At 54.9% G+C, this 25832-nt stretch overlaps 3 protein-coding genes across 6 annotated transcripts in view; 2 read left to right on the top strand and 1 right to left on the bottom strand.

Annotated features, from left to right (window-relative positions):
* The first annotated feature begins 452 nt into the window (after positions 1-452).
* GJB1 (gap junction protein beta 1) lies at positions 453-2814 on the top strand. The gene is made up of 2 exons (XM_074914839.1): positions 453-564; positions 1198-2814. Exon 2 carries the CDS (start codon positions 1210-1212, stop codon positions 2047-2049), a length of 840 nt encoding a protein of 279 aa, XP_074770940.1. The 5' UTR covers positions 453-564; positions 1198-1209; the 3' UTR covers positions 2050-2814.
* On the top strand, positions 2640-4033 carry LOC141964446 (gap junction alpha-3 protein-like). Its single transcript, XM_074914838.1, has 2 exons — positions 2640-2736; positions 2970-4033. The coding sequence occupies exon 2, from the start codon at positions 2988-2990 to the stop codon at positions 3882-3884; it is 897 nt and encodes a 298-aa protein (XP_074770939.1). The 5' UTR covers positions 2640-2736; positions 2970-2987; the 3' UTR covers positions 3885-4033.
* Positions 4034-4427: 394 nt separating this feature from the next.
* Positions 4428-25832, bottom strand: part of ZMYM3 (zinc finger MYM-type containing 3) — a 34058-nt gene continuing 12653 nt past the window's right edge. The window contains exons 4-25 of one of the 4 annotated variants that reach the window (XM_074914849.1): positions 25523-25595; positions 24441-24732; positions 23831-24008; positions 23182-23394; positions 22435-22585; positions 21756-21871; positions 18155-18241; positions 17683-17833; positions 16929-17101; positions 16340-16505; positions 12556-12614; positions 11811-11982; positions 11120-11235; positions 10793-10967; positions 10100-10246; positions 8946-9049; positions 8389-8557; positions 8131-8282; positions 7563-7677; positions 6418-6672; positions 6213-6330; positions 4428-5800 (exon numbers count right to left, since the gene is read on the bottom strand). In XM_074914849.1, the coding sequence (XP_074770950.1) occupies positions 5602-5800; positions 6213-6330; positions 6418-6672; positions 7563-7677; positions 8131-8282; positions 8389-8557; positions 8946-9049; positions 10100-10246; positions 10793-10967; positions 11120-11235; positions 11811-11982; positions 12556-12614; positions 16340-16505; positions 16929-17101; positions 17683-17833; positions 18155-18241; positions 21756-21871; positions 22435-22585; positions 23182-23394; positions 23831-24008; positions 24441-24732; positions 25523-25595 (3381 nt within the window). In that variant the 3' untranslated portion in view covers positions 4428-5601. Of the gene's footprint in view, positions 5801-6212; positions 6331-6417; positions 6673-7562; positions 7678-8130; positions 8283-8388; positions 8558-8945; positions 9050-10099; positions 10247-10792; positions 10968-11119; positions 11236-11810; positions 11983-12555; positions 12615-16339; positions 16506-16928; positions 17102-17682; positions 17834-18154; positions 18242-21755; positions 21872-22434; positions 22586-23181; positions 23395-23830; positions 24009-24440; positions 24733-25522; positions 25596-25832 lie in introns of those variants that run through there. The other 3 variants (XM_074914850.1, XM_074914851.1, XR_012634335.1) reach the window with 3 other exon arrangements.

Raw genomic sequence — 25832 nt, 5'->3', positions numbered from 1 at the left:
ATGGCAGGACCCACGGTGGCTGTTCCCAGCACACCCAGCCCCACGGGTGCCCACAGACTGCTCAGTGCCACGCTGGGGAGCAGCCAGACCCCAGCTCTGGTCATGGTGCACCACACGCCGTCCATGGGTGATGGGCACGGAGCTGGGCTCTGCCTTTGGGGGAAGGGGCCCCCAGGCGCCCCAGGTGACATCCAGCCTGGCGATGCCCACCAGGCAGAGTGACAAGCACCCCGCGGGCAGCGGGCGGGGGGGCCGTGGCCTGGTCAGCGCAGGGTGAGGTGGGAGCGGGTGCAGGGCCGGGCAGCGGGAATGCAGCACACAGGCACTTTGTTTGGCCTGGGTGGGCGGAAGTCAGGGCGTTGGATCTGAATGCTAAAGTGTGTTGTTCAGGGGCCGATAAAGGCCCCATTGTATGTAAATAGTTTATAAAGCAGCATATGACTTCCAGTGCAGGGCAGTGGCGGATAGAGACAAGGGCAGGCGGAGCAGAGCTCTGCTGCGGGAGACATGAGACCTTAGAGGGGCCATTGGGGGCAGCTCGCGAGGACCTTTCCTCACCGGCAGGTATGCCAGGGGGCAGCCAGAGGGCTGGTGTCAGCCCCCCAGCCTTGTGCTTGGGGTGGGAAGCAGCTCCTGGGGCTGCTCAGTGCCTGTGCTTGGGGTGGGGGGGTCACCCCATGCTCTCCAGGTAGGGACAGCTCTTGGAGGGTGGCAGTGCATGGCTGCACAGGGTGTCCCCACAGAACTAGGCTCTTCTGCAAGGAATGGGGGAATGAGGGCAGGGAGGTGCTGGTGCAGAGGAGCCCGTGGAGCTCATTGGGTCCATCCCTAGACAGAGAGCTCAGCAGTGGGTGGAGATCAGGGGTCCCTGCAGAGTGGTGGGAGCTTCACCCCCATGCTCTGTGGGTGGGTCAGGATCCCTGTGCCAGTGTGGGGTGGCAGGAGAGGAGCAGCTGGCACTGCAGGGCCAACCAATCTCCTGCCTGCTCCAACTAAAACACTGCCCTGAGCTGTGTCAGCAGTGGGAGTCACGGTGCTGTCCCGCTGTCCGTCCATCCTGCTGTCCACCTACCCGGGCTGCAGCAGACAATTGCTCTCAGGTCCCTCCTGGGGCTGCTGCCACCAAGGTTGGGACGCAGCAGCTTTCAGCCAGGGACCCTTCCTGCTCCTAACATGTCTCGCTGCTCGCTTCTGCAGACGTGAGGAACGATGAATTGGGCCGGCCTCTACACAGTGCTGAGCGGGGTGAACCGCCACTCCACCGCCATCGGGCGCATCTGGCTCTCCGTCATCTTCATCTTCCGGATAATGGTGCTGGTGGTGGCAGCTGAGAGCGTCTGGGGGGACGAGAAATCCGCCTTCACCTGCAACACGCAGCAGCCCGGCTGCAACAGCGTCTGCTATGACCACTTCTTCCCCATCTCCCACATCCGTCTGTGGGCCCTGCAGCTCATCCTTGTCACCACGCCAGCCCTCCTTGTGGCCATGCACGTGGCCTACCAGCAGCACCAGGAGAAGAAGCTGCTGGTGCTGACGGGGCACGGGGACCCCAAGCACATGGAGGAGGTGAAGAAGCACAAGATGCGCATATCGGGTTCATTGTGGTGGACGTACGTCTGCAGCGTGGTCTTCAGGCTGCTCTTCGAGGCCGTGTTCATGTACATCTTCTACATGCTCTACCCAGGCTACCAGATGGTGCGGCTGGTCAAGTGTGAGGCTTACCCCTGCCCCAACACCGTCGACTGCTTCATCTCCCGGCCCACGGAGAAGACCATCTTCACCGTCTTCATGCTGGTCACCTCCAGCATCTGCATCGTCCTCAACATGGCAGAGCTGGTCTACCTAGTGGTGCGGGCTTGTGCTCGCCGAGGCCAGCACAACTCCAACCCCTCGTCAGGGAAGGGCTCCTTCTATGGGCACAAGCTCTCCTCTGAGTACAAGCAGAATGAGATCAACCAACTGCTGACGGAGCAGGATGGCTCCCTCAAGGACATGCTGCGCCGTAACCCTGGGCTGCAGGAGAAGGGCGACCGCTGCTCTGCCTGCTAGGGCCAGTGCCATGGGGGTTCCAGCCCTTGCTCCCACTCCACAGCCACCCCACGGCCCTGTGCTGTCCCTGTCCCATGGATAGCATCCCTCAGGCACCGGTCTGGCCCTTCTGGACAGCCAGGAGGGCACCTCGGGCCATTAAACCTCCGTTCTCAGGCACCGCCTCCCTCCTTTCTGCTCTGGCCGGGACATGCCAGGGGCTGGGGTGCCAGTGTGGGGTGCCCACCCCTGCACCCTAGCCCAGGTGGGTGCCACCAGGGGCTGTGGGGCCACAGTGCCCAGGCTGGGCTGGGGCTGTGATACCCTGGCAGCCAGCATGCAGGAGCAGTGACCCCTGGATGGCATTGAGCAGTGTCCAAGGGCTCGTGCTCCCCCAGCACCAGGCCCTGCAGCCCCAAGTATATTTAGAAAAGAGCCCAGACCAAAAATAGAGGGAAAAAGTTTCCCCAGTGGCTGTTTTATCTGCCAGTCACAATGAAAGCCAATGTGGCACGCAGCCGCCTCCTGCCCCAATAACCCAGCACCCACGGTTGGGTGGATGGACGGACAGAGCTGGGCAGACCTGTCCGTACCCCACTGAGGAGCTGGGAACCAGCTGGAAAGGGGCCTTGCAGCATCTCTCACTGCCCTGCCGAGAGGAGCCAACAGCACGGGAGCATCGGGCTCTGCCCCACGCGCCTGCCGACGGTGAGGGGTCCCCCCAAGGTGCTCCCAGCATGGCGGGGATGCTTTCTGCCAGAGGACTTTCTCCTGCTGCCCTCCCCACTATAGGTTGGGGGGTCCCATGGGAGGCAGGGTGGGGACACTCCAGGGACAGCCCCAGGTCGGGTCCCTGCATGTCTGCCTGGCCGGAGGATGGGGTGGTGGTTCGGCGTGTTGCGTTGCGTTGCGGCCATGTCTGGAGGGCGGCTGTCTTGCAGGGCACCACAGCGAGTGCCATGGGGGACTGGAGCCTGCTGGGGCGGCTGCTGGAGAGCGCCCAGGAGCACTCCACAGTGGTGGGGAAGGTCTGGCTCACTGTCCTCTTCGTCTTCCGCATCCTGGTCCTGGGGGCGGCTGCTGAGCGGGTCTGGGGCGATGAGCTTTCTGGCTTCTCCTGCGACACGCAGCAGCCCGGCTGCCAGAACGCCTGCTACGACAGCACCTTCCCCATCTCCCACCTCCGCTTCTGGGTCCTGCAGATCATCTTTGTCTCTACCCCCAGCCTTGTGTACCTGGGCCACATCCTGCACCTGGTGCATCTGGAGGAGAAGGCGCAGCAGCAAGCGGTGGCCCGGGCTGGCAGCGGGGCCAGGCGGCAGCGCCCCAAGCAGCCTCAGCTCCCTGCAGGGGACACGCGGGGACGGGTCTGCATGCGGGGGGCCATCCTGAGGACGTACATCTGCAACGTCGTCTTCAAGGCCCTCTTGGAAGTGGGCTTCATTGCGGGCCAGTACGCCTTGTATGGGTTCCAGCTGAAGCCCCTCTACACCTGCAATCGCTGGCCCTGCCCCAACACCGTCAATTGCTACATCTCCCGGCCCACTGAGAAGACCATCTTCATCCTCTTCATGCTGGGGGTGGCCTGTGTGTCCCTGCTGCTCAACCTGGTGGAGATCTACCACCTGAGTCTCACCAAGTGCCGGCAAAGGCCAGGCCCCAAGTCTGGCACCTTGCCCAGTCGCAGTGGCCCTGCGGGGCCCTGCAGCACCTGTGTCACCCTGCCCAGCAGTGGCAGCCCCGTGGCTGCTGGCAGACCCCCCCACGGCCTGGCATCCCTGGGGAAGGCAGGTGCACAGCTGGGGGTGGCCAGCGGGTCCCACGGGAAGGCGCGAGCCGCGGACCTGGCAGTGTGAACGTGGGCTCCTGGGATGCTCAGGGACTGGCGAGGCGATGCGCAGTTGTGGTTCTGTCTCTGGGCCCTGTCAGCTCGTGGCATGGACCCCACAGCCAGCACAAGAGATGTCCCCAGCGACACAGCTTGGCCAATGGGGGGGTGAGAGTAGGGCTGGGCTGGGGCAGGGGCCTGTCAGCCCTTGGGGAGCAAATAAATACCCACTGCACCTCACTCGACTCCTACTTTGCCCACGGGCACCACGGGATCGCGCTCTGACGGGTTCGTCCCACGGACACACTGTGTGGCTAGGGCAGGGCCACTGCTGGGTTGGGTTGGACTGCAGCCCCATGGACAAGGGACAGGCAGGGCAGGCCTGGCTGGCACCAGCAGGCACAGGGTCAGGGGCCAGCCCAGCATGCCAGAGCTGGCAGCGCCCCAGGGGCCAGACAAGGTAGGAAGCGCAGGCAGCTCAGGCAGGCAGGGATGGACAGCAGCAAGGTATGCGGCCCTGCTTTCCACCAGTGCCCACCCTGCCCAGGGGAGAAAAGCAGGGGCTGTCAAAAGTTTTCTGCATCTTTATTTGAAATGAATGGTTTCCAGAGACACAGGGTTAGTCCTACCGCCCTGGCATCACTACAACAAGACTGGTGAGCGGCTCACTCTCCACATGGACACAGAGAACAGATGGCCCCGGGCCAGGACCCAGAACAATATATACAGGCTCAACAGGAGACCCATGTACAGCTCAAGAAAACCAACCAGAACACGAGGAGAGGCAGGAGGCAGCAGGGAGCGACACAGCCAGAGCCAGGTTCACCCCAGGCAGGGCACTAGTACCCTGCTGCTTTGGGAGGGAGGGGGAGGCCAGGCAGAGCTCCTCGCTTCTGCCAGCAGCTGCCCAAGCCCCTGGCTGGAGCAGAGGGACCCACTGATGGCACATTGCACTGGGGAGGTGGATTATGCCAGGACAGGGGACAGTGGGGAGAGAGGGGCAGTGCTAACACAGGCCCATCTCCATCAGTTTTCTGCCAACTCAGAAAATATTAACAAAATTGAGGGAGGGGGCCTGGCTGCATACGAGGGAGGTGATCCCACGGAGAGGCTGGGTCTGGGTCTCTGCCCTCACCTTCCAGCATTGGCTTCCTCTGCTCCCAGCAGCCAGCCTCTCCCACCCCCTAGGAACAAGCCCTGCCCCTGACCCAACAGCTCTCAGGCTGCGGTGGTCCTTCCCCACTGGTTTGAAAACACCATCCTGCCGCAGCAGCAGAGCTACCCTTCCTGCCATGCCAGCCGCAGCCTCTCAAGGGGATGCTAAAGGAAGTGAGAATTAAAAGCCTCGGGGCCGCTGGTCCCAGATGATACTCTGCCATATTGTGCGGTTCCTGCCCTGAGGCAGGGGGAGAGAGGGGTAGTGTCAGGGCTGGGGGTAAGGGAGGACAGGACTGGGCAAGGAGAGCTGCCATGGGGGCTCTGCCACCCCTGTGCTGTGGGGACTGGCCCCAGGGAAGACGGCTCACCCAGCAGTCGGAACAGGAGGCAGGGCTGAGCATGGGGGCCATGGACGTAGGAGAGACCTGTAATGAGCAGGATGGGATGTCCAAGTCCAGTAACGATGAAGAGACAGCACTGCCGCAGCACCGTCCCCTCCCACGCTGCATGGCCCCCGCCCTGCAGCGGGAGGCAGGGAGACAAGGCATCCAGGGCTGGAGCACAACCAGCCCAGCAGCACCTTGCTCTTAGTCCATGTCATCCTCCAGGCTGCTGAGCCGACTGTGCTCCTCATAGATCTCCCTCACGGCCAGGATGCGGTTCAGCATGCTCTCCAGCATGCTCCGGTCCATGGGGATGACCGAGTACCAGAGCGGGGACTCAGCAATGCATGAACGTTCAGGTTGCAGGTAGAAGACATCGTTGCGGTTCCGCAGACTCTCAGGACTGTAAAGAAAGAGGAAGGTGAGCCCTGGGATATCAGTGCCAGGGGCTCAGAAAGCCTGGCCTGCTCTTCTGGTTATGGGGGGAAATCAAGGCTTGTCACAGCCTCTCATCCTTTGGCAGGATGAGGACACGAGCTGAGTCTGCAGCTGCTCACTCAGGACCAAAGCCCCTAATCAGTCAAGCACCAAGACTCATACTGCACACTCCTGCCTGTCTGGAGAGAGGCAAGCAGTGGGAGGGACCAGAGAGAAGCATTCTCTCAACCACAGTCTATACAAGCAGCACAGATCCTGGGCAAGGTTCATATTCAAGTATAAATGTTTGGAGAGCCAGCAGTCACTCCACAGGGTCCCACCAAAACTGAGAGGTGGCCCCAAAATGGCACATGCCCCTTCTCCAGAGAAAGCCTCACCATTTGGAGAGATAAAACTCATAGAACTTGACGGGACATCGGAGTGGGTTCATCCTGTTCTCCCGCTGCTCCAGCATTGGTACCTCCTCCTCCCGCTTCCGCTTTCCAGAGCCACCATCTACAGAGGGGGAGAGAGTAAGATCACATCTGGGATCCAAAGGTGGGGGCTGGGGGATGGACAGAGAGATGCTCCAGCAGACCCTACCTCGGCTTTTCTTCTGCTTGGCAGGAGCGTAGTAGCGGATGCTCACCACCTTTGTCATGCCACGGGCTGTGGTGCACTTGCGGGACTGACGCACCACGTTGGTGAAGGAGAGCTGCATGTGCTCCTCCGCTGTCTGCAGCCCAAAGAACTTGGTGTTGAAGAACATGAGGGTGTTGAGGAGCACGAAGGGTGAGTAAACACCCAGCTGCTTGCACTCCCAGAGGTGCTCTTCCTCAACACGTGAGAAAACTGTGTCTGCAACGCACAGAGGAAGAACCAGTCACATCAACTGTGGCCTTGTGGCAATGCCTTCACCCTGCCCAAGCAAGCTCACTGCAAAAGCCTGACACTTCACAACAACATACCCTTTTCCATGAGGTTAATTCTCCAGAGTCATCAGCAGAGCTAGATGCTGGCTCTGCCCAGCCATGAGCCACCCCACAGTGCAGCCAAACCACAGGCCAGAACCCAAATCACTCCTAATCGCTCGTCCCTATAGATGGCCACTAAGTGAACTCCAGATCAGTGCTCCACCACACAGTGTGAGATGAAGGAAAAGCAGCAGGCAGGCCTAGACACACAGGTCTGGAGCCAAATGCCTCTGCCTGGGACAGCCAATACGCAGAGGTGAGGCTGGATCTGTGAACTAACCCCTGTCAAGACAGAGCAGGGAAGGCAGCCCAGATCACTGCATCATGACAAGCCTCTGCAGAGCTCTAAGTTCATCCGCTCACATGGCAGCAGCACAGCAACCCTGGCCAACCTTAGCACAGCGTGCAGGGCTTGCCAACATACTGGGAACACAAAGGCATGGGCCAGTATGCCTCCCAGCTTTGTATCATCTTTGCCAAAGGGTGGAGACATCACTGTAAGTGTTGTAAAGATTCAAACAGTCCCAGGACACAAAGCAGCTCTGCTCTGCTCCCAGCTACCCTGACTCTGGGCAACAGAAGCTGCTGAGGCGTAAACCAGGCTGGCTCTGCTGGCAGTATGGGTCAGTATGACCCCAAGACACAGAGGGACTGTGCTGCCTATGTCAAGGAAGAGGGTTGAGGCTGGGGGGAGCATAATCAGACCAGAGGATACAAGGCTAGAAGCACAAACTGGGTACACGTGGTGATTGAAGGTACTCTGGAGACACGTACTATTTGGTAAGATTGTGGGTTGCCAGCCACTCAGGGACTTGTTCAGCTCCTGCACGAAGGTCAGGTAGTAAAGGTCTGTAAATATATTCACCATACGATTGTTCTCGAGCAGGTACTAGAAAGGACAGAACACACCATCAAGAGAGACATGGCAGCACCCGGAACACAAACCCTCCCCAGAGAGCCCAGGGCACACATGCAGAGCACTCTCCCTGTACAACCAGAGCTCCTAAACCCAGCCACTTCTGAGAGCTGTGAGGAAAACCCCAAGGCATGGCAAAGCAGATTTGGTGCTGAAGAAGGGACTGAGTTTGGGGAGATCTCCCTGCCCTCCTCAAGTATGTGCAAGAAGGGAGCAAGGCTGGGGAATAGCTGCCACCCTACCCACTGGGCTTGGGAACAAAGACTGAACCAGGTGGGCTGCTGTCCTGGGGCGAGGCACTGAAGGGGAGTCCAGTGAGCCTCTCTGGGTTCCCAGAATTCAGAATAAAGGGTAAAAGTTCCCCTCACCAGATGTGACCCCCAGGTCTGACTGTGGAGGACTTGAGGGCAGCAAGCCCTCCCTCACCTGCTGGATGCCAAGGCAGAGGTAATAGATGCTGTCTGGTTCATAGCGCTCCCCATTGGGCCGTGTTATCTCCTTGACAAACTGGGCCAGGCCGTAGTTGAGCTCAGCTGCTGTGCAGGCCAAGATGTCTTCCTTGATCCTCATGGGCTTGGCTGTGGAGACAAGCACAGCAGCCTCAGACAATAGCCTGCAAGGCCAGGAGCACCTCAGCTTCTGGAACATTTCTGTCACTCCACCCCATCGAGGCAGGGCACTTACGGCCGAAGCGTAGCTCCTCTCCCTTGCTGGTCTCTCCCCCTGCATACTTGGCTTGCACCCAGGACTTCCAGGCATTCACGCCGTATGAGTAGTTCAGCACTGTGCAGCTGGGCTGGCTGCTCATGGAGTCCCGGGAACAGCTTTCAGAGAGCACCAGACGCTTCTGCCCCTGCAGAGAGGTGTACCGTGAAACTGGGCACCTGCCTGGGACAGACACAAGAGTCCTGGCCAGACCTGCTGGCTGCCAGCTCCCTCACAGTGTGCCTGTGCCCATGTCATCCTTCTGCTGACAGCCAAGCCAACAAGGCCCAGTAGTTAAGAGACCCACAGGCAGGAGAGGCCAGCTCTCACATGACCTGTGGCATGCAAAGCTCCTCCAAGGTGACAGGCAAGTATTTTCATTCAAGGAGTAGCCCACAGGCCAGGCATGCCCTGAAAGGAGAGGGCACAACCTCCCCAGCACACCAAAGCCTCTGGCACCACTTGTACATCCCAGACAGCAGCTCCCACTCCAAACCCAAAGAGCTTTAGGCAGGCAGTACCCACAGAGAGCTCACCTTCCGGACAGCACGAGGCAGATCTTGCTCTGCAGACACCTCCTCTGGTCCCACCAGCCCACAGTCAAAGAGGAAGTCCACACTGGGGTTGATGTCTAGAGGGTCTGAAAGGAAACACAGTCAGAAGGGCTCAGTTGAGACCTCTCATCCTGTCGCTGCGCTGGTCTGGTTCTTACAGCAAGATGAAGAGGGAACACAGCTCAACACTTCTTACCCTCCACCCCTGCCTGGCATGAACTTCTAGCTGTAGCCCAACAAAGGAAATGCAGCTCTGGCAGATGACGATAAGCTTTCACAGACTAACCAGAGCCCCGCATTCTCCCCTCTGACAGTTTTTTGTTTGTTTGTTTTTTAAACCTGAGGAACAGTTTTCATCCCCTTGTGCCAGGCCAGCACTGCAGACAGCCTGGCACAGGCACCCCAATTCTGTCCTTTGCAGCTAGCATCCTGCCTCAGCACTGCTGTGCTCCTGCAAGTCTCTGCCCCTTCTTCCACCTTCTGCTCACTAATGGACACTCAGCAATTCTTCTGTCTCCCAGGACAGAAGGCCTGTCTAGGTCTCTCTCTTGCTTTGCTGGATCCTCTGGAATCATCACCCATAAGCACACCAGCACCACTGCCCTGCTCTCTGAGCTGTTAAAATCAGTTTCTCATTTCCCCTTTTTTGCAGACCTATGCTCGCAACAGGTCAGTTAGTCTGAACAGAATCACAGAATCGTCTAGGTTGGAAAAGACCTTGAAGATCATCCAGTCCAACCATTAACCTAACATAGACAGTTCCCAACTACACCAGATCCCTCAGCACTATGCCGACCTGACTCATAAACCCGTCCAGGGATGGGGACTCCACCACCTCCCTGGGCAGCCCATTCCAACGCCCAACAACCCGTTCTGTAAAGAAATGCTTCCTAATATCTAGTCTAAACTTTCCCTGGCGCAACTTCACACAATCCTTCAAAAGTGGTGGTCTTCTCACCCCTGCTGTGAGCAGTCATCTGCAAGACTCTCAGTTCCTGGCCTCAAGCCTGGTCAGAGGGCATGGGGAGATAAGTTCACACAGCTCTTAACGCTGCTGGCAACAGTCAGCCGAGGGCAGTGGGAGGGCCCTGCTGCAGCATGAGCAGCCCTGCATGCCTGCTTCACCCAGTTCTTACTCTTAGGGAAGTCAGCCTCCAGGTCCTGGCCCGGCTCATCGAGGACATTTGCCATCTTGACAGCCATAGCCAACACATCATCCCGTGCCGGTCCAAACAGATCACAGTCCTCCAGGAGACCCTCTGCACTCTGGTTACTCACCAGGTCTGCAATGCAAAAGTAGATCATAAACCCAACTTTCAAGAAAGTCTTTCACCTGTTTTCCCTGTGACTGCTGGAAGATGAAGTCAGGCTCCCTCCAGCAGAGTCCTGTGCGTGGAGCAGCCCCACGACACCTATGCTTTCCTGGACAGCAAGACATTGGATGTTTGTCCTCTACCCACCACATCCCTGGTTACTGGGGCTTGAGGAATGCAGCCCCCAAACAAAAAGACCTGTGAGCTCAGGACTGCTAGTCTTCTGCTGGGAAGCTGCTTTAGGTAAGAGCCTGAACAGGCACCTGAATAAGCTAACAGTGCTGCACATGTGCCACAAGACTGGCACCCCCAAAAGAGAGAGTGGCAGACACTGCTCTTCGCTGCAGCTCTTCCCTCTCGGTACTTCCTCAGCAGAAGTTGAGGAATTGCTCTTCCCTGCTTCCTTTTGAAAGGCTTTAGGAGAGCTGTGATCCAGGCAGATGCTCTAGCTCCAGGAGCCAGGAATCCCCACGTGATGCCAGCTTTTGGGCCAGTCCCAGCCATGGCAGAACCTACCGCACAGGTCCGAGGAGGCCTTGTCCAGTTCCTCAGCCTCTGCAATCATCTCGGCCATGGCCAGGATGTCAGCCTCCAGGGGATTGGAGGGGATCTTCACCTTCAGTTCCTCAATGGTCTCCACAATCTTATCTGTGCTCTCCAGCGTGGTGGGCAAGAACATTGGCACAGGCACCTGTCGACAGCAGCACACCAGGCAGAAAACTGACACTCAGCCGACTGATGTAAAAGCAGAGGCAGAAGAGGACGAACAGAGAAGCAGGGAGACTGCAGCAAGGCAGGATCGAGACAGTAAGAGAACACGAGCAGGTGGAGTGTGTCGCTTACCGGGACAGGCATGGAGAAAGGCACAGGTACTTTCTGGCAGTACATATGCATAGGCACAGGCACGAAGATCGGGACGGGGATTGGCAACACAATCACCTGGGGCTTCCAATCAGCCTCTGACAAGAGCAAAAGTATGTCAGTGAGCTTGCTTCCAGCAGCTCCTCCACCCAGCCCCACTGCGTACTGCCATGCCCTCAGCCATTCAGCACCACGGCCCCTCCAGCCACCAGCTTCTGTGACTCATGGGCAGAGCTGGAGCAGCAGCAAGTCAAACAGGCCTGCAATAAGAAAGGCTTGCCTTAGCCAGATGTGCAAGCCCTGCTGAAAGGTCTAGTTGCCTTGCGTATGCTGGAGACCACACACACATGCCTGACAGGAACTACACGGTGGAACCTGCTCAGCAGATGGCCCCTCAGACAAGCTGTCACTCTCCAGAGGAACAGGAGCTGTCCCACAAGAGGTGGAGTGCTCTCTGCATCTCTCCTTTTGCCTCTGATGGAAATGGGCTCCCTACCTCCAGCCCTGCTGCGTGTGCCCTCCACTGCCCTGAGGCTCCTCAGCAGCGTGACAAACACCAAGCCGTTCTGTACATCATTTCAGGCTGGATTCAACGTTTAGTCTGGAGCAGGGACATGCCACTTGCCTTTGCAAAACTCCCCTGTAATCCTGCAGTTACGTCTTGTTTTCCTACCTGTCTGACATCCTTTGGACTTCATTTCTATCTTGCAGGAAACGCCCCGGTTCTGCATCAGTGGTTTACACATGGCAGCTTTGTTTTTCCGAGGGGTGGCTGGAAGCGGAGGGGGTGGGGGAGGTGGCGGCGCAGCTGGAGACATCTGGGCTGAGGAGGTCTTTGCTGGCAGCTGAGGAAATGCAGAAGGCACAAGGTTAGTGTCTACCTAAGGCAGCACCACCTCTTCCCAACCACAGGTACAGCTGGAGAGACTCCCAGAGCACATCCCAGAGCCTGGCGGTCCCCAACACACACACATACACGCATGTGGATGCTCCCACAGTCAGACCCGGCCAAAGGACTGCCAAGCTGCTGCTGGCAGGCAGCAAGCCTGTGCAGCATCTCTGCAGCAGCCAGCAGGGAGTTTGGCACTGGTCGCTCCTGCCCCACAGGACAACAGGAAACACAGTGGGATAGCAACCGTATCCAGGCACAGGGGAGCACTGTGTGGAGGAGCCAGGGCCACAGTAGTGGGCTGTTCTGGAGCCCATCATCAGTTCCTGGGGAATGGTTATTCTTCCCCTTTGCAGCAGATATGCTGATGCTGCCCTCCCTAGCAGCTCTGATCAGCTCCCACTACCCAGACGTCTTAACATGCATTGGTTGTAGAATGAAATCTCCCTGAGCAATGGCAGATCTGTCCTCTCTTTGGGGACATCCCCTTTGTGCTATCTTGCAAACTTCTACCTCCAACAGGCCTTACCATGTTAGTCTCTGCCTTCTGTTGGGAAGGGGCAGGTGCTTTTGGCTCTGAAGTCTGACCTGTAAAGAAAGCAACAACTCTTAAGTTCAAGAGCTCTCGGGCCAACAGGTCCCACTGCTGGGACTGGAGGTGGCAGCAGCCAGAGGGCAGGGACAGGCTCCCCAGAAACTGCTCCTGGCCCTCCAGGAACAGTTAATGTTTCCACAATCTCTAGCCCTAGCAGCTCATAAGACACTACAACCCCAAAGTTAAGTAATTCCCATGTAATTTTGTGCTCCCTTGCAGTCCACCCCATCCCCATCACAGCAGGTCAGGAGAAATCCCAGCCCCTTGTAGAGAGAAGAATCCAGGGCTCTAATCCCAGCTCTGCCTACTGGCTTGCTGTACCGAGCCATGGCCCCTCCCTGTGCCTCCATCTCCCTGCTACAAATATCTTGGCAAAGTGCTTCGAGATCCCTAGGAAGAAGGTGACAGAGCTAGTAGTAGCATTACAAGGTATTCCAGAAAGCAGAGACAGCTTTGCCCCAGCCCTAGGGATGCAGTTCACTCCTGTAAGGAAAGAGGGAATCACCTGCATATGAGAGACGTGCATGACAGACACTAGTCTCAGGTGGTGACAGTATCATCATGGCTTAGATAATTCCAGCTCATTTGCTCTTCAGAGAAACCTGCACCCTTCTCAAAAGAGCACCTTCATCCAAGTCTCCCGTGAGCCCTGGTTACCCATGTGGCTGGGAAAAAGAACTGCCTTCTACAGCACTGACTAACCGTGGGCCATGCATGAAGGAGACACCTGCAAGGAAAGCATCAGGTCTCAGCAGCTAAAGGGAGTGGCGGGTCCATTTGCACCTCCTACATGCGGACAGGCTCTCCAGGAAAGACCCAGACTCCCAACACATGGGCATCCCCACTTGTGCAGATTTCCTCTGTCCTGAGGAAATGCAAGACAGCTCTTGAGCAACTGGAGACCCAGCAGAATCCACTTGCTGACCACCACAGGGGGATGGGTAAGTTCCAGTTGGAGGAAGCTCCCTAGCCTGCAGCTGAGCACTCAGCCATAGAATCTGCGACAGTCTCAATGGATATAAGAACTCCCCCTGACCAGCCCGAAGAAGATGGGCAGCAGATCTAGGTGGGAGACATCAGTAGTTCAAATGAGAAGAGAGAAGCTGTAAGAGAATGAGCAGAGTTTCTGCTGCAGCAGAATCAAAAGCAAAGTTGACTGCCCCACAGGCTAGTGATACAGGACTAAGTGAAACAAGATCCTCCTGCCATAAAGCTCTGTGTGCTACATGTCCAGGCTTCCAGGAAAGCTTCAGCTTGCTCTTTACTCTCATCCCAACACCAGCAAGGAGCTGTCAAAGCACTGCCTGCACCAACCATGACTTCTGGCCCTCTGTCCTCTTCAGCTGGACAGCCCTGTGCAGAACCAGTTCCCCTTGGAAGTCTCTGGACACAGTTCTGTGGCAGAAGCTCCTCAATCCCTCATTACACAAACTGTTCCCAGCACTCTCAGGATCACCAGGCTAGCAGCAGCCACAGGGTCACAGGAATGAATGGTTTTAAGCAACCACTGACTGCAAGAGAAGAAGCAAGTAGTCAGTAACTCTGCCCAAAATCCCAGCCTGAAATCCAGGTAGTCCCTTGTGAGCCAGCAACATGGTGGCCAGGTCCACAGGAGACCCTGGATGGACCAGGCAGAAACTGTTCCTCACTATGCACTGACAAGCTGCTCCTCCCAAAATCCCCTGCACAGCGTGCTGGGCTGGAAAGCTCTCTGTGTAAGCCCACAGCCAGCCCTGGCTCCAGCATCCTTCTTTTGCGAGCTGAGCAGTATGCCATGGTCCCTGGACAAGGATGTCCACAGCTATCCCACAGCTGGCAGGGGATGGGTGTGCCAGAACACACAGAGGGCCCAGTGCCACCAGCGGCATTCACCAAGCGCGGCAGCTGCTGGGGCAGCTTGGAGCTTGTGCTCAGCCGAGTGCTCATCGCCGCTGATGGGCTTTTCCTTGCTGCCCTCAGAGTCCTCTGCTTCCCAGGGCACAGAGAGGCCGCTACGGCACAGTGAAGGGTGATGCACAATGCACCACGTGCCAAACAGCAGAGGTCTTGTGGGCCTCCAGAAACAGGGTGAGGGGTGGGCTCAGACTCTTGTGGTTGTTGGTGGTGGAGAAGGTACTTCTCAGTCTTGTGTTCCAAGGCTCCAAGGAGACAATGGTCAAATGGTATGAAACATGCTCCTCTCTGTAGGCAGAGCTTGCTTGCTGTGCCTGTGTCCCAAAAGCATTGTTACCAGTCCCTCACAAGCAAGATGCCTTGGAAGCAGAGGACAAATAGAACAGCATGGCTAGGGCTGTGGAATAACTTGGTGAGCTATAGGAACGAGAAAATTTAATACCTCTTCCTCCCATGGGCAGCAGGACAGTCTGTGCTTCATCAAGCAGACTCCCCCTGGGAACCCCTGTGCCAGCAGAAATCAACAGTTCCTTATCCAGGTCACTCCAGTGTGCTGCCACTTGAGCCGTCACCTCACATAGCCTGTTATGGAGCGTGGCTCCTGGAGGGCAGGTTAGGACTCCCCTGGCTGGGGGAACCTGCTGCTTCTGGCAGAGCAGCTCTGCTTTGCTGTCTAAGCAGCACTGACATCCAGGGCTTCCCCCTTCTTGCAGTCAGCCCACTGCTGTCAGGAGAGGAACCAGGAAGAGTCTGGAGATGGAGGACGAGGTCTCTCACAGGAAGGTCCTTGTCTTGGTTTCCCCTCCTTGGCGCACCCTAGTCAGGGTTTTACACCTCATGAAACCCCAGGGAGGGCAGCAAAGCCCTGAGCCTGTGATGCACGTATCTGTCGAAGCTTGATTCAGTGAAGAGTCCCACCATAAGCTGCGGGCATTTTAACTAGAGCACACAGATTACCTAGAAGATCGTGGCCTATGAAAGACCAAGCAGAATGAAACTACACAAGTGTCCGAGGGCCAAGCGATGTCTTGTCACTGTCACTATGAGCACCTTCCATCCTGAGGGATCCCAAAGCACTTTGCAATCTTCCATAAGCAACTGGCTCAAGTTAATGATAGGAAATGGGGCAACAGGCAGTGAAAATCTCCTCTCCAGCTGGAACTCCACGGATGCAGAATGGGGTTATCCGGGACACGGGGTTGGCAACTCCCCAAAGCTGCAGCGATCTTTGGGTAAGTGGTAGGACTCCAATCTAACATCACATGACAGAGTGCCTCCAGCAGCTCAGTGCTCCCTCAAGATCGTTCTAGGTTCAGTTCTGGCTGAGGAGAGCCCACCTACAGCATCACCAGCACCACTTCCTGCAGCACCCTGTGTTTTCCTTGAATGTTTCCCATCCAAGCACTGACCTGGCCCAATCCTGATTAGCTTATGAGATCTGAGAAGGTCACAGCTCGGAGGTGGCGTGGGGCTGCAGGTGGATTATCATGCCAAACCACACTGTCCCCTAACCCTGTAAATCGAGCTCTCCGCTGGCAACATGAGGATGTTAAATCCCTGAGTATCCTCGCTAAGTGTGAGCTACAGGCAGCACGCTGGCACCGGCTCCTCCCGTCTGGGCCCTGTGTGTCATAGAACCATAGATGTTAGAGATGGAGAAGCCCCATTAGGTCCCACTCCGTGCTTTCCCCCCCAAGGGCCAGTGCAGGATTGTTCCCTAGCGTCTCATCCAGTCCCGGGCAGGAAGCTTCCACCCCTTGCTGTTCAGTCTTCCCTGTGTCTCTCAGACTGAGCTATGCAGGTCCCCTCCCTCCCTCCTACTCACTGTTCAGCAGGCTCTCGGGCCCCTTCTGCGTGTCCAGGTTGGGCTGGTTCTGTTGATTGTAAAATCGCAGCAGACACTGCTGGTTGCAGAAGTGTTTGATTTGCCCCCGCCAGTGGATGGTTTCCAGCAGCTTCCCCTGACGCTTGCAGGCATGGCACCGAGCTGCCTAAAGCCCGCATCAGCAGGAGAGAAACAACGAGTAACTAACCACACCCCCTCCGAGTGCAACACAACTCTCCAGTGAAAGGTGCACATAGCAAGGTGCTGTGAGCTTCCCCACAGCAGTGCCCTGCCAGTGCCAGCCGGGGACTCCAGCGGTGCGAACTTCTCACAGCAGCACTAGCCGCGGATCCAGCACTGTGAGCTTCCTCAGTGCAGTGCTCTGGCAGGATCAGCTGGGGACTCCAGCTACGTGAGCTTCCCCGTAGCAGTGTCCCGTCATTGCCAGGCAGGACTCCAGCAGTGCCAGGTTCTCCGCAGCAGTGCCAGCCAGACTCCAGCAGTGCGAACTTCCTCAGTGCAATGCCCACTTATCTGGGTGCCGTGCCCACCACAGCACTTAGCACAAGCTGCCAGTGCCAATACTGACCTTGAAGTACCAGAGCAAGTATTTGCTTTTGCAGTCTTCACTACAGAAGTCCCAGGTGCTGCCCTCCAGCTGCTCGGTGACCGCCCGCTGGCAGGTCTGAGAACAGTAGGTGCAGGTGATGCAGCACAGGCCCAGGTTCTTGGTGAAATCCTGTTTGTAAAGAAGCACACACCCTGCGGAGAAACAATAGGAGTGAAACCTTCCCAGGATGAACTGGGGGCCTCCCTGACCCAAACATGACCAGAATCCAGGTCTGCGGAGACAACAGAGCACACGCAACACACTGTAGGGAACAATCCAGCACTGGCCCCTGGGGCTGGGATAAGATGGGACCTCATGGGGACTTGCCATCTCTCACCTCCATGCTTCTAGGAAGAGTCTGACTCCAACCTCCTGTGTGCAGGAACCCAGCAGGCAGGGCAAGGCCAGGTCAGGCCAGCCCAGACGCAAGAGCGTAGAAGTGCATGATGACAGGAGGAGCGGAGCTGCCACCTGCTGTCTCCCCAGCCCCCAGAGAGAGAAAAGCTGTGAGAAAGCCCTCCCCAAGGACACAATGAACGGTAAAGATCTTGCCCTAGGGCCTGGCTGGACAGCAAGCCATCCCCACGACAGTCCTCCCTTCACTGCATGGCAAGGCTCTCGCCCCAGGGCCTGGCTAAGACAGTCTCCCCTCTGTTCCTCTCCATGCTCTCTTCTCCTCCCCCAGCATGGGCTGGCATGGGGGCTCTGCCTCTCCCCTGCCTCCCCCAAGTACCTTCGCTGCAGAAGTTCTTCTCCACTCCAGAGAAACGGATCTTCTCATGCAGCAGCTTCTCCTGCTTGCAGTGCTCACACTGAGACACCACCCCGCGCAGCCGCTTGAAGTCCTCACAGCAGTCCTTGCAGCAGAACTGATACACCTTGTCCTGCCAAAGAGACCGCCACCAGGTCAGCCAGGCTGGCAGGAGGTCCCCACACTTCTCGGGGAAGCAAGAGCAAGACTACAGGGCTGAGCCAAGTCCCCAGCTCTCCTGGCACGGGGTTTGGCAGAAGTGGTCTCCTCCTGCCCTTCTGACATCCTGCTGAACATCAGGAGCGCAGCACGGTCTCCAGGCACATCTCTGCAGCTAAGGCGTTCAGAGCACTGGTGCAGAAGGAGCTCTGCTTTGAGCAGGGAGAGGAAGGAGCCCTGCCATCCCCACCAGGGTTGGCCTCCACCTCAACATCCCCCTGGGGAAAGTCCTCACCTGCCAGTCTAGGATCTCCGGCTTCCCGCTGAAAAGATTGTGGCAGTAATGGCAGTTGAGGTGGATGCCACCTTCCGGGCTGGTGCGCTGCAGGAGACAGAGACCACTCATGGAGGGAGAGGCACACAGAGGGCAGAGAGCACCTGTTTCACACTGCCACCACCTCCTGCCTCCTTCACTGTTCACAGCACTCCGTCTGCCCCTGCTCAGACCTGCGCTTGCTGCCACTGTCAGTGACTCACAGTCAGTCCACCAGATCATGTCTCAAGCTCCTAGAGAGCAGATTCTTGAGCAATTTCACTTTGCCTCCAGTGTCCAGCTCTTCTGAGGAAGGCAAGCTTTCAAGCTGCCACCCCTCTGGATTTGAAAACATGAAGAGATGGGGGCTCCACTACCTCTTCTGAGAATTTCTCTAAAAGATCTTGAAGCACAGGTGCCTGGTTTCTATTTTGAAGGTAACGCAACTTCAGAATTCAAGCAGCTGTTCTCATCCCACCTTCCTCTGCTAGATTAAACAGTCATTCAGCACTTGGTGTCTTGTCCACAGGGACATATTTATTAATAAAGTAATCTTCCTGGCTTTGTTTCTGATAACCTCAGATAAGGTGTTCTGTGAGTGCCTCAAGTACATGCATTTTTCAAGCCCAAGTAGAGTTTTTCTGTCTTTTTTCCAGCATACTTGCAATTTTTCTCCAGGATTGAAAATAAAGTGTACATCGGAAAACATCCTTCCTACCTGTGCAACATTCTAGGTAGCTCTTTTGATTCCTAGCCCCCAAACTTTGACTTCCTGTTCCTCTGCTTGTACTTGCAATAACTTAATTAATCCTTCCCTCTGTGGCTGTAAACTGAGATGCTCATACTGAATGGCTTATCTGCAGTAAACCCAGGCCCTTTTCAAAATCCTTACTTTCCCAGGATTTACATCCCCACACTCCTGAGTAAAGCTGACACAGGATCTTGCACTGAACTGTGTTTAAGCTCACATTAAGAGGAACCAGCCTTGTCAAGCAATCCAATTGCTTTGCTTTCTATGACTGCCCTGACCTCAGCATGAGTTAACACTTCACCAGTTTTTGTTTCATCTGCAAAATTTTATCACGCTTACTTTATTGCCAGACGACTGATGAAAATGTTGAACTTCTTGGGCTTAATACTGATCCCAAAGAAGCCATCTTGAAATGCTCTCTTCAGTGGTTTTCCTTTGACAAGTGTATTCTTAGATCTGCCAGCAAGACAGTTCCTAATCCATGTTATGCATGGGTTTAACTGTATATTACAATGCTGATTTTACATAGCAATAATTCAAGTTAGGTGAATTAGGTGAAGTCCCTGGTGACTGGAAAAGGGGAAACATTGCACCCATTTTTAAAAAGGGTAGAAAGGAGGACCCTTGGAACTACCAACCTGTCAGCCTCACCTCTGTGCCTGGGAAGATCCTCCTAGAAGCTGTGCCAAGGCACATGGAGGACAGGGAGGTGATTCAAGACAGCCAGCACGGCTTCACCAAGGGCAAGTCCTGCATGACCAACCTAGTGGCCTTCTCTGATGGATTGACTACATCAGTGGACAAGTGAAGACCTAGGGATGTCATCTATCTGGACTTCTGTAAGGCCTTTGACATGGTCCCCCACAGCAACCTTCTCTCTAAATGGGAGAGAGATGGATTTGATGGATGGACTGTTTGGTGGATGAGGAATTGGTTGGACGGTCACATCCAGAGGGTAGTGGTCAACAGCTCAATGTCCAGATGGGGATTGGTGACAAGTCATGTCCCTCAGGGGTCCGTACTGGGACCAGGACTGTTTAATATCTTCTATGTCACTTAATATCAGTGACATCAACAGTGCAACTGAGTGCACCCTCAGCTAGTTTGCAGATGACACCAAGCTGAGTGGTGCAGTTGACACACCCGAGGGACAGGATGCCATCTAGAGGGACCTAGACAGGCCTGAGAAGTGGCACCATGTGAATGTCATGAGATTCAACAAGGCCAAGGGCAAGGTCCTGCACATGGTTCAGGGCAACCCCCAATACAGGCTGGGGAATGAAGGGACTGAGAGCAGCCCTGCAGAGAAGGACTTAGGGGTACTCATGGATGAAAAGCTGGACATGAGCTGCAATGTGCACTCACAGTCCAGAAAGCCAACTGTGTCCTGAGCTGACCAAAAAGAAACATGGCCAGCAGGTGGAGGGAGGTGATTCTGCCCCTCTACTCCGCTCTTGTGAGACCCCACCTGGGAGTACTGTGTCCAGCTCTGGAGCCCTTAGCACAGGAAAGGCTGAGCAGGTCCAGAGGAGCCCACAAAGATGATCAGAGGGATGGAACACCTCTCCTGTGAGGACAGGCTGAGAGAGTTGTGGTTGTTCAGCCTGGAGAAGGCTCCAAGGAGACATTAGTGTAGACTTTCAATACTTGAAGGGGCCTTCTAAGAAAGATGGAGCAGGACAAATTTTCTACTAAGGCCTGTTGCGATAGGACAAGGGGTAATGATTTTAAACTAAAAGAGGGTAGATTGAGATTAGATATAGGGAAGAATTTTTTTTACAATGAGGGTGGTGAAACACTGGAACAGGTTATTCAGAGAAGTGGTAGATACCCAACTCTGGAAGTGTTCAAGGTCGGGTTGGACAGGACTCTGAGCAACTTGATCTAGTTGAAGATGTCCCTACTCATGGCAGGGAGGTTGGACTAGATGATCTTTAAAGGTCCCTTCCAACCCCAACTATTCTATGATTCAAGTCTTACGGAGTCTACAACTGTTAAAAATCTACAGTTACCCTACTAACACCATTTGTGATCTCAGCAAATGATTACATCAAAGACTTATTTAAAAAAAAAAAAAAGAAAAAACCTACCCAAAAAACCCCAACTCAAAAACCACAAGAAAAAAGACAACCCCCAAAACCAAGTGCTGCAACTGAGAGTAACTTACTCTCTACCTCTAGATTTTTTAAGTTTTCTCAGTTGTCCAAGGCACATCCTGGCCTAAGCTTCCCAGGTCTTCCCAGCTGTTGCTTTGTTCTTTGACAACTGTACAAATCAAATAGTCTTCCTTTGAATACCACAAACATTTCACATATGCTGAAACTTAGCATCAGAAGATTAAAGACCACCAGTCAAACCTTTGAAGATTATTAAACATGAGGTATCCAGGACTGCTGGTTGTGAATTTTTCAACAACACATCCTAAAAGACTTATGTTCCTTAGTGCTGCCTGGCTCAGAGGGCAGCTCTGCCCCTTTCTACCCCACTAGCAGGTGCCCACTGTGCTTTGCTCGCTTACTTGTGCTTTTGCTCATGCCATCATAAGGCTACCACATCCCAAACCACTCATGCAGCACAGCTCTGCACTGCACTCCTGCTGGGCATAACCTGGTAGACAGGAGCGTATTAGAGCCTACCTTATCCTAACGGAGGAAGGGGGACATAGGGCCAAGACTGAGTTATTGGCAACTACAGTCACTGCAACTCTTGTGCTCCAGCACAGACTTTCTTATGGACCCTCCCTGAGGAGCTTGAGGAAGGTGGAGCCTCTGCTAAGTGTGAAAGGAGGCATGAGCTCCACAGCCCAGCCCAGCATGAAGGATATTTCAGTACCTGGAATTTGGTCCAGCAGCTGGGGCTGCAGAACTGGTAGACAACCCGGTCTGTCTTGTTGTAATAGCAGGGTTCAGATAAACTCTTTCTGCAGAAGCTGCAGGGTCTAGAGGGACCTGAAAAAAACAGATAGCAATCAGTGAGGGCAGCAGCACAGGATGTGGGACTGAATTCTGAGGACGGCATGCAAGCTACTCACATCCTCAGCCTGTCAAGCTATTATCAAAAAGCAGGGACAAGAACACCAGGAAACTAAGACCACTAGATTCTGCTAGGACAAAAATGTTAAACACAGATGGAGTGCAGAGTGGTTCAAGGAAGTGACCCTAGCTCTACAGGAATTTGGACAAAACAGGCTGCAATACTTGCACCAGAGACCATACCCATTCCTGGACACCCTGGTACTCCATGTAATGGAAAGGGCAAAGCCAGCACAGCACGGCACTACAACTGCTTCCTGCATTCTCAAGAACAGCAATGTATAATACCTCTCAGTATTAAGATGTCTATACGCTGCAAGGGTTCCTCCCTCTCCAAATCTCCTTCCACTTGTCTCACTGGACCCCTCCCCAGGCAAACAAGATGCCTTCTTTCCTGTCTCATCCACAAGCAATAAATAGTACCAAGGAAGGTGTTAGAGTGGAGAGGTGACCGATTCCCTGTACATAGCTGCTCTTACCAACCAAGCCCGACTGCTTCACTTTGTGGGAGGTAGTGCAGCAAATGGAGCAGAACAGACCCATCTTGCCACTGCGATCCACATTGGGCAGCATGTCAAAGTTCTTGCACAGCGTCTTGCACCACATGCATGGGTAGACCCGAGTGTTCTTCTGCAAAGAGAACAGAGCAGAGCTGCTAGGGAGATCATCACAGCTGGCAAGGCCCAACCCTCATATCCCACCCCACTACTGTACCCACCACAGGGCAGCTCTCCTGCAGGGAATACCTGATGCCAGAGCCAGGCTCATAGTCTGCAGGTTCAGGCGGTGGTAGCAAAAAATGCTGCCTTCAGCACCTCACCTTCTCATTTCAAGGGTACCCTGGCAGGAATACAGAGCTTGGCACTGCCACCAAGACAGTTAAGTGAAGCCTGCTCAGGCCATGGAGGAACGTATCCAAACAAGCTTTGTGGAGACATCCAAAAGAAGCCAGCCCATGCTCACTGCATATACCAGTGTCACTGCATAGTCCAGCTTATTGAGTGCCTGACCCATGCTCAGGTCCAAGATGGGCCCCGTGAAGAATAAATATATTCTGTTTGCCTGCTTCAAAGTTTCTCCACAGAAATCTCTTAAACGTTTTGTCAGCAATAAAATCCCAAGGGGTTCAAGTCACCTGCCATTGCATGAAATGCCCTGTGCCACACCAAGCAAAGGAGCTGTGTGCCAACAGAGACCCCCCACCCCAGGCAGCCGACTTCACACACCTTCTTGTAGCTGTTAAGACAGGCAGAGTTGCAGAAACGTTTTTGCTGGCCTTCGTGGAAGAGGTATTCCAGGGGCAACCCCTTGTTGTAGATGTAAAGTCCACAGTTGTCACAACAGTTGGTTTTCAGCCCCTTAGTGGCCCGGAACTTGGTGAAGCAGGCATCACTGCAGATACGGTGAACCACGCTCCCATTGCTGACTTCATGCTGGATCTGCAGAGACATCACTGCTGTCACTCCCCAAACCACCATGTGCCTCCTTCCAATGCGTATGTGCCACTACCACCACAGCCCTTCGGGTAACTGGCTGTTACACTGAAACTCGGGCAAGTGCCATACTGGAAACTGGTGTGAACTGGAGGCTGGGCTCCCTTGCCAAAAGTCAGCAGAGCAACTGGGAGAGCAGAGTGGCAGGAAGCAATGAGCTTCAGGGCAGGGAGAGCAGAAGCCTTATTTCTTCTGCTAGAATTAAGGGCTGGTTCACAATAACAAGGAAGGACCTGGGAGTGAGCCCACGCCAGCTCAGGGGCTGAGTCCTCACACCATGGGAGAACCTGGCAAACACCCTGCGGTGGTCCCAGGCAGGGCCAAGTGTTGCAGGTCACAAGCACCTCATTCAGGGCATGGGAAGGACAAGGGATTTGTTTACCTCGCCAGGTTTGTGGCAGACGCTGCAGCGGCTGGTGTCCGAGGCATCTGCAGACTGAGGTGCTGGTCTGTGCTGCTGGGCCTCGTAGAGGGAGAGGCAGACAGAGGTACAGAACTCGTGGAAAGAGCCACCTGAACCAATCTGGGCAACCACAGAGTCCTTGGTGTTCCAGATCTCCCTGGGGATCAGGAAGGGATGTGTTAATGCAGGGACACAACAGTCCAGCCATGGAGGGACAGGATGGGACACTGCAATGCATGGGACTTTCTGGTGTTCCAAAAGGGTGACAAGGACTGTCCTACAGCACCTTCTGCCCCAGCCCTGACGGGCAGGGCCTGAAGATGAAACATGTGGAAGGCTGTTTGGAGAGGAGGCTGTGATATGGGGCACTGAGCCTGGGGACAGTCAGGGAAAGACAATAAGGTAAAGGGGGTGTAGGGAGCACGGGATATGCGTGTGTGAAAAAAGACGGGGCAGCAGCAGGCAGGAGTGATGTGAGTGAATGGGAAGCATGAGGGTCACAAGGATGGCAACTGGCAGGTGGGGCTGTGGGGCAGGTGAATGGGGTCACAAGCATGGGAGCGCTGAGAAAAGGGGAATGAACACACACTTTTTACAGAAGGTGCATATCTTCTTGCCAGGCGGTTTTTTTGAGAAAGTGGTGAGACAGGAGCTGGAGCAGAAGAGCTGAGGAAGCCCTTTACGCTGGTAGGCAGTTTGGCCCTTCTGCAGTGGAGTCCGGCAGTTGGCACAAGTCATCTTGGTGACAGTAGAGCGGGCAGCTCGCTGAGCCATCTGAGTGCGTAAAGACATGCGAGTTGAGCGTCGGGTACGAAAAGGAACAAAATCCTCATCATTGGGATCATCCACCATTGCATCAGAGTCTTCATCAGAGACTGGAACTGCAAAGCAGCAGAGAAAGATGCACAGAAACCCCTCATTAGGAGTTGAGACAAAAACCTCTGCCATGAGACATACACTGGGGCTTTCTGGGGTTACCTTTCTAGAGTCCCTTTACATGCTTTGTACCTGTCTGGGTGGAATGATAAAGGGACTCCTGAAAGATATTCTTTTGGAAATGGAGATGAGTCAGGAGTTCTTTAAGTGAACTGGACTTAAGTACAATTCCTCTCTAAGAAGTCATGATTTGCAAAGATTGACCAGAATCCCAAAGTGTGAATATTTACAGCAGAAAACCCTCCAAGAACCAGTAGACCTTAAAGGGAACAAGCTGGATCCCCAGTCTCCAGCACAGGCAGGCAATGAAGGAGCAACACAAATACTAGGGAATGGCAGGGTAACACTCAATATCTCAAAGAACAGAGACTTCGCATACTTCTGTGATAAAATCTGCAAAATGCAACCTTCCTTCAGACAGCCTGCTGCCATAGAGACAAAAGAAGAAAGTTCCTGGCAGAGGAGATGGAAGATGGATTTCCTGGGAGCAACCCCAGAGCCTCATCCTATTACTTGGTATTTGGTGTCCACACATCACTGTAAAACCTCCCTTCAACCTAAGTGCTCTGTGAATGCAAGGCAAGTACCCCAGAACAAAGACTCACAGGGTGAAGGGACCTGTCCTGTGTAAGAGGAAAGTCCGCACAGAAGCTCCAGAGTTCACACTGAACTTACAACGGGCCTGGGCCCTGCTCTCTGGCTGAAAACAGGCATTGGCCAGCCCTAGTTACTCACTGCTCTCTGAGGAGTTCACAGTTTCAGGCCTGGTAGTTTCTGATCTTCTGGCTCGTTCACTTCTTTTCTGCTCCTAGAAGACATTCAGAAAACACTTAAGCTAACCATCTGCTAGGACAACCATGGATGAATATCCCCCAGAGCATGGTGGAGTACCAACTTCTGGGATTTGCTTTCCCAGTAACTAGGCTGAAAATGCATAAAACCCCATGGATACCTGACCAGAGCTGGCAAGATGAGGGCGAGTGGGAAGTAGGCTTATGAGAATGACATTCCAGCTGGGGGTAGCAGGGACACACTGAAGCCACAT

Source organism: Athene noctua, chromosome 11 (genome assembly GCF_965140245.1).
Source record: "Athene noctua chromosome 11, bAthNoc1.hap1.1, whole genome shotgun sequence".
NCBI classification, from domain to species: Eukaryota; Metazoa; Chordata; class Aves; order Strigiformes; family Strigidae; genus Athene; species Athene noctua.
Note: the sequence above shows the minus strand (reverse complement) of the source record. Positions and strands in the feature narration are given on the sequence as shown.

Coding starts and splice junctions, on each gene's coding strand:
- GJB1 (XM_074914839.1), top strand. CDS start 1,210: ATGAATTGGGCCGGCCTCTACACAGTGCTGAGCGGGGTGAACCGCCAC.
- LOC141964446 (XM_074914838.1), top strand. CDS start 2,988: ATGGGGGACTGGAGCCTGCTGGGGCGGCTGCTGGAGAGCGCCCAGGAG.